At 48.3% G+C, this 14,708-nt stretch overlaps 1 protein-coding gene across 1 annotated transcript in view; it reads right to left on the bottom strand.

The window, feature by feature from the left end:
• LOC144172438 (solute carrier family 28 member 3-like) overlaps positions 1-14,708 on the bottom strand; it is a 59,376-nt gene that overhangs the window by 13,986 nt on the left and 30,682 nt on the right. Inside the window, exons 6-7 of the mRNA XM_077701144.1 lie at positions 8,396-8,523; positions 5,003-5,171 (exon numbers count right to left, since the gene is read on the bottom strand). Of these exons, the coding sequence (XP_077557270.1) occupies positions 5,003-5,171; positions 8,396-8,523 (297 nt within the window). The remainder of the gene's footprint in view (positions 1-5,002; positions 5,172-8,395; positions 8,524-14,708) is intronic.

The following is a 14,708-nucleotide window of genomic DNA, read 5'->3' on the forward strand; positions in this document are numbered from 1 at the left end:
CATGATCTTTTGTATATACAACAGGCAGCGTAATTTTTTCTCAATATTGTTATAGAAAATCGCTTTTAGTGTGTAGGTCAGCATTATTCATTCATTTATACGAATTTCTACTTTCATAAGGTAAATTGAGTAGTTATGAGCTTTCACGTCAGAAGAATATGAAGTCAATATATTGGAAATATTAAATAAATTCATTGGGGCAGTAAAGTATGCGTGCCTGCTTTAAAGGGACGAACAAGTCAGATATCGAAAACTTCGGTTTAACGAACATCGTCAACGACGCATTTATGGAAGGCGTTATGGCTGCCCGAGGCGATGCATATCAGGGACGTCAGGCGTCAGCTAGGCTTCTGAAACCGGAATTGCTGTTCCGGAATTGTTGCTGAAACCGGAAAATTACCCTCACTATTATGAATACAACGTTTCTGGAGAACAGCCGCTGCTCTCGGGCCCACGTCCAGTTTAGACGTTGGCTACGAGATGCTCAAGAACGAGCGTAGCTCTATGGCTGGCGCTCTTGTTAGGATGATTAGATGATGCTATCTTATCACGCTATCTTGAAAGTGAAAGTTAACTGCATGTAAAACATGGCTTACACACATTGCTAACATTATGTTCCTGAGATGTTTAAAAAGTGAGTACTGTGGAGAAGCGTCGAGCATTGCGGGAAAGCTCCTTTAGTCCCTGGAATAGGCCACACGTTGCTCAATCGTTGGCCCTTTCCCTCGTCATTGTGTCAGCGCGGGTTCCGAATGAGACGCATTTTGGAGCGAAGCCCCTTAGGGAGTGACCGGAACTGTTGGCGTCTCCTGTCTTCGTCGTCCTAATCGTCGTTTCATGTAGTCATGGTACTGAAACATCGGGAAACGTGATCATCCAAGATAAGGTGATCATCCCAGGGCGGCCGCACACAAGCAGACGCAAGGTCCAACGTTCATAGATGGCAAGTTCTCTCAAATTAAGGCCAACTTCTATTCAGCGAAATGTCGGCGGAGATGCAGCGAACGATGCCCGGTGGCAACGTAGTGAAAACGGCTGTTCGCCATCAATCTATATGAGGCGCGCTATATATGAGGCGGCTATATATGAGGCGCGCGGTGGCGAACGCGACCGGAAGAGTGAGAGTGTATTTTGAGGCTTCAGCCAATCACAGCTACCTACCTTCTGTCTGCGCAGAGCGCCTGCGCACTCAGTAGCCAAAAAGCAGGCGCTCTTTTTGCGCCCCTTTTTCGTAGACACATTTTTTCTCGTGAACCCCAGGTCCAGAAAACTGCCAGAAAGTGCCAAAGCAGCGCGGTGGGTAAAATTGTAGCCGAAACGGAAGAATATATGGAAACTGCAGCGAAGTTCAGAGCACAAAACTTAAAGTACCAGCAAAGCTTGCAATCAAACGAACAATACGAACAGTTTCACCCATTTTTTACATTTGGTAATGCCTATGTGCGAAAATGACGCCACTTTCTAAAAAAACACCGCCCTCACAAGTAAATAAATATTTTTTAGGTCGTTCATATCAATTCTTAATAGTCAATAGTTCCTTTTTATTGAAGACAACTTATAAGCAGGGATGTAATTACGCGGATCTTGCTTTGAATTTGACATCGGGTAACCTTGGCGCAAGCAGCTCACAGGTCGGCGGCGTTCGCCACTTCAAGTTGCATGGATGTGGGGTCGACGAAAACTGCGCGGGGCGTTGATCCTTTCGCGGCCGCCGCGAGAACTTCGCCCTCAAGTTTCGCTGCATGGAGGTTGGCCTTTCGGCGTCACGTGTTCATTTCGTGTGGGCCATACAGTTTGCAAATATTACCTAGAGGGGAAGCAGTCACTGAAATCGCAAGCTGCCATGGGAATTGTGGGTAGCGTGAGAACCAGATTGGCAGCAACTGCCTAGTGCAAAGTGCTATGTATTAGGCTGATCGTCTCTGAAGTGTTCGTTAGTTCTGTTTTCGGCATACGTTTCCCTTCCCGGCATGCGCCTTGCTGGCATTCAGTGGAGTTCACAAATATGTCTAAATAACAGGGTGATTAACCATTAACATGTGTTCGCGTTAGCGGGGAGTTTTTTAGGATGAAGGTGTGACCACATGCAGCGACGGCGACAGGTGACGCGGAAAACGCAACTCAATGGTTAAAACAAACAGATGGTGTGGGTGACCACGATAAGCGAAAAAATATTATACTGCCACCAATGCCCACCGCCATCATCGCTCGTCGCTGCAGTTATCTGTATCGTAGTTGTCGCTCGTGTGTGGGCTGCTTCTGGCCGGCAAAAAGCGAGCGATTGCAACGGCGCCGGCGGGCTATGTATAAATTATGTTCGCTTGTGGCTGTTGCCCAGCCTATCCCTTTCTTTTACCCATTGATTTATCCTTTTCGCATCACTCGTCGCCGTCACTGCGTATGGCTACGCCTTGAAGCATGCATGCACTGCCTTAGACAGTCAAAATGAGGCAACATAAGTGGTGACTCGACAATCCGGCATTTATTTGCCATTCAAAGCATTTATGCAATTTCACAATGCTTTACACGCGTGCTTGAAGACTTACTTGAGGTAATAGGATTCGCCTACAGGTTTGCTTACATCTGCTTGGACAAAAGAAATAAATACAACGCGACGACATCACTTTTGCATCTCTAGCTGTGGCATCTGCTTTGCCTGCAAAAGCCCATAGCATACGACCATAATACAGTCTTGAGAGGAAGCAAGGACACAGAAGCGAGACTATTTTCAGCTAAATATTTCAAAAAGCGAAGAAAGCACTACCTAGTTAGGAGTATGGAATAATTTAAAAGTATATCCGGGACGGCCCAGTGTGTCGGGCGGCGGGAGCCATATGCAGAACTTCTGCTTTTTTCCTTTTCTAACCCCAAAATTCATTTCTCAACCTAGGCGCTCTACAGTATTTTATACAAATTAGAATTTTTTAAAACAAAAACCTAATTTGCGTCGCTGCAAAGTTGTTGCCAGCCATGCCACACCGAACTTCCGGCCGAAATACAGGCTATGGTGGCAGCTATGGAGACAAAGCGCTTTGGCCGAATCCCTTTGACACTAGCGCCAGATTCTACTCTGGTAAGCTAGTGGGAAACTGTGGCCTGTGCAGCCCGAGGTCCGCCGATCGAATGCAAGTGCGTTCCGTCTGAACTGCGCGGGGGAAGCGTGTGCGAAATGGACATCTTTGAAACGCAGACAATCTCAGATGCCCCGATAGATCGTGCACACAGACTGAAATTCTCTATAGCTTCTAAACGATTTCTTTTGGGTGTATAGAAAAAATACAAAAGAGGAGAATGTTCCAGACACATATTAAGCTGCTGCGTAATGGGGCGGGCAGAAACGCAAGCATTTTGGAAACCTACGTTATCGGTCATATTTGTGACTTGTTGGTGAAAGATAACGCCACTTGCCAAAAACTATGCAACAATCACTGCTTTTTCCAAAGCGAAGAAAGTTGCAAAAATCCGAAAAAACGAAATGCAATAATAGACACAAGCTAAGCTAATGCACTCAAACGCTGAAAAGCGTTTGAGCGCATTATCTGAGGGGCGGTCATTAGCTGTCCTCTTATTAGCGATCTTACGCCTCTTTAGCGGGGATCCGAAAACGGCCGCTAGAAATTTCTGCAAGGGCATCACTTCGTCCTCCGCCCAAAAGATACCCTGCTTACAGCCCCCACCTGAGCACACCGTCTGTTTGTTGTGGACTCCTGGCCATATGGGCTTCGGTGGCGCGTAGAAGGCGCACTGGCGGCCTGAGATTTCACCCTCCCCCTCGTTATCCCCCGTAGAATCAGCACTCCGGAGACTAATCCAAACGCACCCCCTCCCCACTACAGCCATCCTCACCCACATATCCCCATCCGCTTGCCCACGCTGCAGGGATTACGAAGACACCGCCAAAGCCATCTGGAAATGACACGCCCTGCTTCCTATTCCCCTACCGACCCCAACGCCCAGGCTGCAGGGTGTGTGCCCTCGCGCGGTCGTACGCCCAGTCGCAGTGAGCCCCGGTTGCCATCATTAATAGAAAGTAGAGGTGAACCCGATGGTCAGTGGTGCCATGGTGAGGTCCGCCTCTCTTCTTCCTAAATTTATGCTTAACACATGAGCTCTGACGTTGAAGCCGCGACTTTCAAAGGCTAATTTTTATGCGGCACGTGGTGGTAAGAGACGGCCCTTCTCACCACGAGAAGGAAAGCAGGAACTGAAATGTTTCCACGTTCCTTACCACCTGAAACGCTGACTTTTGTCTGCATTTTCTGGTATAAAGCCGAGAAATTTTAGTTGGTTCCATTCTTCAACCGCCTCTGCTATTTGTCTCTTAATTAACTCACGAGTTTGAGTAAACGTGCTCTACTTTTAGATGCCTTGAAAATTAGGGTTTTTGTCAAATGGTTATGACGTTGTGGAGCCAACGTAAGTTGAGCTACCAAAAATTGGAAGCCGATCAAACAGTTCCAAATTCGGTTTTCAGTGGTAAGATGTCAGCCAGCGTAAATTGGCATTTTTTAACGCATACTGAAGAGAACACCACCAGAAGAGAGCTGTGTATTGAGCACGGGTAAGCCGCTTGTGCCAACTACCCATAAGTGGTTATAAGCAGAAAACAGTTCACACATTGTGGGTGAAACGCTGTTTCACTCACAGTAAAACGCATTGTTTCACTGTGGGTGAAACTAAGACGTACATGAAATGGCCGCTATAATTTTTGCAGAGGTATGAAGCTTGTGCCACCTTTGATAACAGCACAGAACAGCTAAGCTAACTCGTAAATTATGAAGTGTCGTTTGGACCCTTACAACTTGTAGTGTGTATCAGACTACCTTGCCTACTGAGCTGCTGCGCAAATACTTGCATGACTTCATCCCCAAATGCCCACTGTATTTGAATTGCTTGCAAGAGATGACCGTGACTACGGGGTTATTGTAAAAGGACCTGGGCGATGAAGATGGGCCTGCATACAAGGGATATCGCGACCCTTGTCGGGGCTTCAGACACTCACGTGGGGCGTGAACTCTGCGACAGACACAAGCCTGCCGAGGCCAGCAAACACGTCGTTCACGAAGGCTGCGGCCGTGTGGAAGGCCACCAAGGTGTAGCCGATGGCGGGAACGATGGCGACCAGGGTGAGCATACGGGTTGCCAAAGCCTCGACAGAGGTCTCGTTCGGACTGCGTTCGGCGCATTCCATGCCGGATCTTTTTGTGATTAAGACGGACATGGACATGGTCACTCAGGAAGACATATTAACTGCGGTCTGTTTATAACAAAAGAATAAAATAAATACGCCTGTGCCACACATGCAGGGACAAACATCCACTTTGCTACAGCTACTACACAGCAATGTATACACTTCCAGGTGACAAGAAAAAAGGTAAAGATTAAAGCATGGTTGCGAATTTCGCTTAGAATGCCGCTTAAAAAGTGATATGGGCTATCAGACAAAGCGGGAAACTTTTTGATTTTAGGGAACGATTGTGTGGACAGCTTCTCAGCAGAGAAAGAGGTAAAGGGTTGACCGTGCATTGCATGAAACAGCGGTTGCACGCGTTTTAAGAGGCACTGCGGGCGACGGTTTCGCTTTAATAGTAACTACTAAAGCATCCTTGCGGTCATTCCGGAGTGCTGGCGTTTCGAGCGGGCCAAAATCCTTCGTATTGCTGAGAACAGTACCCCGTTTAGGAATATCCATACGATAAGGCGAAGATGTATGGCTCTGGTGACATAACGTCGGCCAAACTGGCCCTTCTGAGATTCTTGCACGACCAATCTACGAAGAAATCATGGCTATGTTGCAATCCAAGCTCCAGGCACCAAGGCGAGACACCTAATCACAATTTCTGGATTCAAGCTGTCGTCAGCCAAGAACTTCAAAACTTGGCATTCCGGCCGCTTTGCTAAATTAGTCATCATCAGATGGACCGGCTTCACTGGTAAGCTACGAGCTTCTTGACACTTTTTTTGATGGAGTTCCTGCCCAGGCACTAATCCATAGAGGTGCGAACGTATCTGTGATAAGGGGGAATAGCTGCATCACGCAAAAAAATGCTCACGTCTGCCCCCATCCCGCGTCCTTGACGTTGCTGAAGCAACAGCTTTTATATCATTGGTTTATGAGCTTCCGCCCTGCCATCCTAACCTCCTCTAGGCTTGGCCTTATTTTTGAACGTTCTCAGCTTATTGACAAATCGCAGGTATACATCAGTCTGGAGCTACCTTGTCCGGAGAATGTTGCAGACGCAGTGCAGTGTGTCCCGTATTCAATACAGTTATATTGACTCTCCCTAAAGCCGCAGACATTCTATCATGGAGAAGACCTTAATTGCAGTATTCTTTAAAAAAAGCGCCGTAGTAGCAGCAGCTGTTGTCCGGTTAAGTAAATGTCCTCCGAAGCAAAAACTGAATAATTAAAAAAAAAAACACATGTTATCTGATAGGATTTGAGCCCGCGTCTACACATTAGCAAACAATTGTCCCACTATCTTTGCAATCTACGCATGTTGCCAGCACAGAACGAATGTTGGGCTGTATATTGTTCTTTAGTGGCGCATACATACTTGGGGAATTGGCCAATGATCCAATGTTTTCTGGGGAAATGTGTCCGTTCACAATATTCACAAAACTTGCAATTGGAGAAGTAAAAGTTTCAGATTAGTGCGTGTCGGGTGACACCTTAATGCGAATTAAGTCATGACAGTGGCACACTATCCCAGCAGAGTCCTGATTTTAGGGAAGCTGTGGTATGTGGTAGTTTTCTTGCTGATGTAATTCGCGCCATAAGACGAAGGAACAGAAGCAAAGAAAGAGGCGCAAACACGGTGTAGCAGAACAGAAGGTTAAGCAATTCGTGCCAAAAGACAACGAATCTTTGGCAGAATTCTGCCGAGGTTATAAAAAAATTTCCCCACATTTCCCCGAGGGAAAGAATGTGAAAGTGCGAATGCAGGAGTTGAATTTGCGTGGTTCGGTAATGTTCGCGATAGAGAGATCACACACACACACACAACTACAAAGAAAGAAAGATGCATTTATTCACAGACACCTATTATTGTTGTCGTTGTACTTGATTGCTAGAGCGGATCTCAGCTTTGAAATTTCGTGTCAGTACTCCTTTAAGCGGGTGCATTAGCCCTTCTCACGCCCGATTCCTGGACAATCCCCCACGTGGGTATGTGCCATGCACAGACACCTATTTGTGTTGTCGTTGTACTTGATTGCTAGAGCGGATCTCAGCTTTGAGATTTCGTGTCAGTACTCCTTTAAGCGGGTGCATTAGCCCTTCTCACGCCCGATTCGTGGCCAATCCCCCACGTGGGTATGTGCCATGTCAGCGGCCAGGCAGCGCGCGCCCATCTCCCCCCGTTGCCAAGGAAGACGAGGAGATTCCTGGCCAATCCCCCACGTGGGTATGTGCCATGTCAGCGGCCAGGCAGCGCGCGCCCATCTCCCCCCGTTGCCAAGGAAGACGAGGAGCGCGCGCACCCGCAGCTGTTGCGATGTGGACGGACGGCGGTCAACGGAATTCAGGGTCGCTTATAAAGTGCATTCGCACTTAAAATTTTGAGAAATCCCGGCTGCACCACGATCATGTGTTTGTGGACAACGTCCGGTATTTTTGAGATGACAGCAAACAGTAATCATAAAGAGAGCCGGTTGACCATCACACACAATGATTGACGGTCTCATGCACCAAACTTTAAGCTTTTCAACTTAAATGTGCGTAGCCTCATTATTAAAACAACATACAACTTTCACTGCTTCTTTAAATGATTCCAAAGGCGGTGTCCCTTGCTGCTTTTTCACCTAGCTAGTATGCCAGTGACACTACTGTACAGATTGCAACATAATTGTCTGCAACGCTGTTTTCGTACTTTTAAGTCTTATACTGCCTCGCCCGGAGGGATTTAAAGACAACTACGGGGTGGTTCTCAAGTATAAGTCCACAGCTGTTGTCTCCAACATTATTGTAAAAAGTTTGTTTCGGCAGTGTGCAGACGTACCCAATTGCAGTTGAATTTGCTGTTATAGAAACTGTGTTGCGCACTGTACGACCAGATCTCTCACGTCTCATCATTGAAACACGCCTCAACAGCGCACCAAGCCTACCAGTACTTCGTGTTTATCAGCCATGTTGACCAGAAGCCCCAGCCGGACTCATTGGTACGAATGTGGTCACCCGAGCGTCACGTTGGTCTCTGCATAACTACTTTATCGCTTCAGCGGATGTTGCAGTGTGTTGCTCCGCTCTCTGCCCCTCCTACCACAGAACCTGGTCACCTGGCCTGGCTTAAGCCTGATCACTCCAGCCTTTCCTCTTTAAGCATTCGCAATAACTTGAAAACGTTAGTGACAAGGCTACAGACTCGTTACAAACGGCAGGAACTCTGTGCTGTACCTTTTGTACTCCTCGAGGTTTTTCTCCGCAGTGGCAGAGTCCTCCGTCTCCGGGTAGAGCAGCTTCGAGGACGCGATGGCCGCCAGCGTCGACAGTAGCGGAGAAATCATCACGTCCACCAAGCTGAGCTGCAGGAAGCAAACATTAGGAACGAATTATCGAAGCACGTGCACACCGCGGGAAGCTTGCTGAATTTAAAGTGTTCGGGACTGATTTGAAGGCAACTTTAGTTTCTTCCTGTTGCAAGGGAAATGAAGATTGCGATACATTAACTTGGCGTCGTTGGCTTGGCTGTAAGTTATATGCGGGTTTATTATAGCGCGTGCAATAGATGTGGCGTGGAAGCAACATGTTACCGTTGCTAAGTCAACAGAGCCGGTGGCATGAGAGCTGAAGGATAGAGTGTAGAGAGCCCAAGGGAAGAGCCTCCGTCGACAAGTGAGCTTGGGACGTTGCCAAGAAAACGCCAATCGAAGCGCGTCTCCTGTTCCCAGGCCACCGCTCCCTACAATTAACCGTTTTGACCTTCTGTCCAGGTCACACGAACAGAGCAAGAGCCGGGGTCATTCAAAACACCGCAGCTGTAGCCGTAACCGCCGTCCGGGCACATCGAGCAAGCTTCCTCGACAAACGAAGAGGCATAGGCAGAACAAGGTTCACATGGAGCTCTCCCAACAGGCTCGCTCCATTGTCCATGCGACGTCGGCTTCCCAGCCCCATCAAGATCCGCTACAAGACATGCAAGATCTACCACATGTGAGCAGCCCAGCTAAGCCCCCTCACTCCTCTCCCAATTATTAAACCCCCGATTCTCAAGCTGCCCACGTTAAACCCAATATGCAAAAAACAAAGCCCAATATGCACAAATAGCACAGCAGGTGCACGAGATCTTTCAACGGACGCTCCCAGGGCTGTTACAGTAAATACGGGCCTCCCTTATTCAACAAGCTCTCGCCCCTCTCGAGAACATGCTACAACAGTTAACAGTGCGCCTTCAAGTTGTAGAAGAGTAGCTACTTCACCGCAAGTGCCATGCCCCTGCTCCCCCCCCCCCCAGAACCAACGAATGCAGATTATGTCTAGGATGCACACCCAATCACCTCCAATCTCTACATCACTCACAATATGGCAATGGAAGTGTAGAGGTCTCCGCCGAAAACGCAATGCCTTACTTCAACACATGCTCATCACCAACAACAAACCGGATATTATTATCTTACAAGAAACGAACACAGACTGTTTCCTCCCGGGAAATGATAGCTACGTTCATCCAAGAACTATCCCGAATGGGAAAGGGAGGAAACCGCTATTTACGCCGCCTACCATGACTATTGCCTGCGTAGACAACACGCTCTCCACCATCCCGCTGGACACGATGCATCCTAATACCTCTGAAAAGGAGCACGGAGCTACAACTACGATGGTTGACGATCATAACATCACTATTGTATACTGCTATTGGCCGCCCAAACAAGCAACCGCCACGCTGCCCGCCTTTCATAGGATGTATAATGCAACTCGTAGCTGAACCATACTCTTATTGCTTGGAGATTTGTACTCTTCTCATCCAACCTGGGGCTACATTAGAACATCCCCTTTAGTGTGTAAATTGGAAGAATATACCAGCCTCCTTCAATTGACCACTATGAATGATACCACATCTCCAACGAGGCTCTGCTTCAATCAGGAGGCTGACACAAATCGTGATCTTACCTGGATTCGAGGTCCGCTAATCGCCGCCTGGGGCAACACCAAGAAAAATCTCGGGAGCGACCACAAAACTATCCAAATAAGTGTCCCTCTCACCCGGTCGTCAAAAAGAAACCGATCAAACAGGCCCACAACAAGTATAACGAATTGCCCGAATGTCCGTAAACACCTGCAAGAAATTGGCACAAGCGGCATTCCCCTTGCTGAATGGAGCGACGTAATCTTGACAGTGGTACGAAAACACACCAAAAGAATAGCCTGCACCAAATACAATTCGTACGTTGACCAACGCCTTCTTACCTTCTAGAGAAATCACTGTACTATTGTCAAATTCTCGAAACATGACAATCATAACGGCCTGCTTAAAGAACATGTTTACTGCCTCAATCACGAAGCCCAAGAGTATACCTAAGTTAGCCACACAGAATTGGCTTCAAGTATGCAAAGGGCGCAACGGCAAGCTTCATATGGCAAGGGCCTGGTGACTGTTTCGCACACTACTGGGACAACAAAAACCAAAATACACCGTCCAGTGGCTTCACTTGCCGATGGGAGGCACACCACATGATATCACAGAACAGAACCGTAACACACTCTACCCCTCTTGTAGTACGGCACGCATCGACATCATTTACACAAAATCAGCCCCAGAAGATGAGGATGAGGAATGAACTCGGACTTTTCACCTGGAGAACTAAATATAGCACTGCATCAACTCACTCGCAGCACGGCCGCGGGACCCCCATAAAATTACACGCGGAATGATCCGCAACCTGCCTGACAGGAAATTTGCAGAACTTCTCGACCATGTCAATCGGGTTTGGAGATCAGGAAACCCATCCCCGAATGGAAAAATAATGTTACCCTCATCCCCAAATTAGGAAAACCACCCAACACACCCTACAACCTCCGCCCTATCTCCATGACATTGTGTGTTGGAAAACATATGAAGAAGGGGGTGCTCGCTAGACTGGAATGGCACCTGGAAAACAACGGCCAACTACTAGCCACAGTGGTGGGATTTCGAAAGCATGTGAGCACACAGGACATTGCCAAGCACATTAATGAGGACGGGTACGCACAGTGGAGTGCAGCCCAATTACGCACCATCGTAGGAATAGATATAAAGCTGTTGACAATGTGGTGCATGACGCGATACTTCTCAGCGTCAAGAAAACTAGACCGGGTATGCGTATTTTCAATTACGTTAAACGTTTTTTCACAGACGGAACCATCTGCATCTTGGGACCCGATGGGGAACCCTCTCGACCTTACCCACTTCATAGGGGTACACCACAAGGATCCATATTATCACCAACGCTCTTCAATCTGGTGATGAAGAATCTCCTCGCCAAACTCAACGTTATACCAAATCTTCAACACGCCATATACGCTGACAACGTCACACTCTGGTGTACAAAGGGTAGGCATGGCGAGCAGGAATACACACTACAACAGGGCCTCGATATCAGCGGGCACGCCCCCGACGTCGGACTCTCCTGCTCAAACGAGAAATCAGAATATGTAGTTGTATTGGACAACAGAACCAAGAAAAACAACCAATATAGAAACCTGAACACTCTTACCGTAAACAACTTATCCATCCCTCGCCGTAGCTACATCAAGGTGCTGGGCTTCATCCTTCAACAATATGCTAAAAGTACAGAATGGGTCAAATCCATCATTGCTCAAATTAACCATATTCACCAAATGCTCCGCCGCATGACGCGACACCATCAAGGGCTCCAAGAAAACAAATTACGCAAAAGTAGTCGAAGCCCTCGTGCTCTCACGCGTCATGTATGCATACCGTTTTCAGCGCCTTACCAAGACACAAGCCAACAAAATAGAAAGAGCCATCAGAAAATGCATCCGCATAGAAATGGGAGTGCCTCTCTACGCCCCACATGGGATTATTGATGCTGCCCTCCACAACACTCCTGGAGAACAAGCCTCAGTTTATTGTGAAGCTCAGCATCATCGACTAACAACTTCAATGCAAGGGTGGGAAATTCTTCGCTCCCTCGGGTATCCCCCCACCGATCACCTCCCATCCATCACTCCCCCGCCGCCACCCTGGGAGAGCATACCAAGAATCACTGTGCTACCTATACCGAACACATGAGTCAAGCCACAAATTAAGAATGTAGAGCATCTCCCTCTCAACACGTGCCCGAACCAATCCATGACACCTACTACACGGACGCCCGTATTGTGGACTAAAAGACTACGGCATCGGTTGGCCCCTGCACAGCTCACGTACACCATCACGTCAACATGCCCTCGCCCACAGCTGCAGAGACTCAAGCCATCGAAGAAATCATTACACTTCACCAGCATCGGACCACACACAATACAGACTGCACGGACAGTGAGAGAGCACGACGAAGCTTCGCCTCGAATGACATTCTATCCCCTGTCCACACTAGCCTGACAACATATATGCATGTTTATCCCCACCTACACGTTTTCCTCGAATGGATCCCTGGCCACCAAAGCATAGAGGGTAATGAACGAGCTCACGGTCTAGCCCGCGACGCTCATTTCCCGGGCAGCCCTCATCTGTGGCACGAGGAATAGAATGCAAAAGAGGATAGAGCAATGCATCACAAAAGGCACCGCGAATATCGGCAACCTCCAAACAGCAAGAATGATGCTTCCCTCCCCATCTAAATTCATGTCACAAAGACACGCTACATATATTAGACAGGCGCAGACATTGTCCCCCTGTGATGTGTTGCTCCATTACATACAGAAGTCACGAGGTCGTCCGCACTGTCAGGTATGTGGTGGCTACCCGGACAATGAACATACATATGCGTTGTGTACGTGTGACCTCGGCTTCCACAATTCTTTCGTCCAACCCCTTCCCCCCTGACATTCCCTACTCATGGTCTAGCTCTACCCGCCGTGGAGGCTCAGTGGCTAAGGCGTTGTGCTGCTGAGGACGAGGCCGCCTTTAAGATCGAGGCGAAAAGCAAAAAACGCCCGCGTGTACGAGATTTTAGCGCACATTAAAGATCCCCAGGTGGTCAAAATTATTCCGGAGCCTCATCACCTGCGTTGCGTCGGCGCGTAAACCCTACAATCAATCAATCGTGGTCTAGCTGGTACGCTCCGCACGAAAACCTACGGGCAGCCCTGTGGTCCCTCTTGGCTGCCCACATTGAAACTCTGTGCACCTCCGCCAAGCCCACCACCGTCTGAGGACCATGGGACACCCCCTTCCTGTGAGGATTGATAATTCTGCGGCTCGGACTTGAGTTGCAGAATAAGGGTTGATCTCTGTCTCTCCTGCTCCCAACTCGTCAGTCCTTTCGCGTACTCCTGGCTTAGGCAGTGTCCTCCGGTGCGCGCGGCACTACGGATGAGCAGCCCAAGTAGACGTACAGACTGAACCGGTGGTGTTGCTCGGGTAACATACGTTCGGGTGCTGTCGGTGGCGCTCTTGCATGTGTTGGGTATTTCGCGCCTGTTTAACACCATCAATGCGTAGTGCGGAACCGAGTTGGCAGCCACTACAGGGCCAAGTAGACGTCAAAAAAATCAAAGCCAGCTTGCACAACCGTGCAAGCCTCATGTCACAGGAGAGCTGTGTCTCACTATGATTAATTCCACTAGCGCCAGATAAGTCACTGAGAACCATGCACTCTGTACATTCCTACGGCTCTCATCACTGAAAGACCAAGTCAAACGCTAAGTAAAGTATATAAATAGTTTATTTATACAGTGCCCACTTCAGTCTTCGTATACTTCGTCGCCCACCGCCACAAAGTCTTTGTCGAGCGCTCCCGCGCCGTTCAAGCCGTGCACTACTAGTTTTCCTTTTTTTCCTTCTAGACCATTGCGTTCTCACCTGGAAGAGCAGCGCGCTTCCTGATTAGCCGCCTCTTTTTTGGGCGTCTGAATTGTCTTTGGTCGCGACGTTCCCCACGTCCACGGAGCAGAGTCGGAGAGAGTTCTGCTGCTACCTCCGCGGCATCCGAGCTTTATGTGCGCAGATGGTTGAGCCTAGCAACGAAGTGAGGCGCACACGGCCTTCATTTCGTCGGCGACACTTTTTTCTCAAATGCTGGTTGGCATGTGCGCTCACGATTTTTTCTTTTCTTTTGGCGATCCCCTCACGTGGTAAAACCCCACACGCAAGCCTGGATACGTATGAGACTAGGCAGCTGCCCTGCATTCTTTTCTTGTTGAAAAACCTTTTTCTTTTGTTTGAACTTCTACTTCCAAATTTTTTACCAAATCTCGGTCGTGAGTATAGCTCTTTTTTTATTCAAATGGTTAACTCTCCAACTTGCAGTTCTCTGTAGCGGGTACGTTATTTGTGCTTGCGGCCAATTCCTGGCCGATCCCCCACGTAGGTACGTGCGCTCGGCATTTTCTTGGTATGTTTTTTTTTCATTTACGGCAAAACCAAGAGCTTCAACAGCTCTGCTGTTAGAACGTGTTCGACGGCAACAGTGTGCCGAAACGTTTTAACAACAGAAGGGGCGAGATGCCCACGCATTTGTAGAGATAAAGCAGTGGATTGTTCTTCATTTTCGTTTCAGTGCTTAGCTTGTGTTCCTCCAATCGAGCTGAGCAGTGTCGGGACAGTCAA

This window comes from Haemaphysalis longicornis, unplaced genomic scaffold, assembly GCF_048455015.1.
Source record: "Haemaphysalis longicornis isolate Haplotype H1 unplaced genomic scaffold, Haemaphysalis longicornis Haplotype H1 scaffold_203, whole genome shotgun sequence".
NCBI classification, from domain to species: domain Eukaryota; kingdom Metazoa; phylum Arthropoda; class Arachnida; order Ixodida; family Ixodidae; genus Haemaphysalis; species Haemaphysalis longicornis.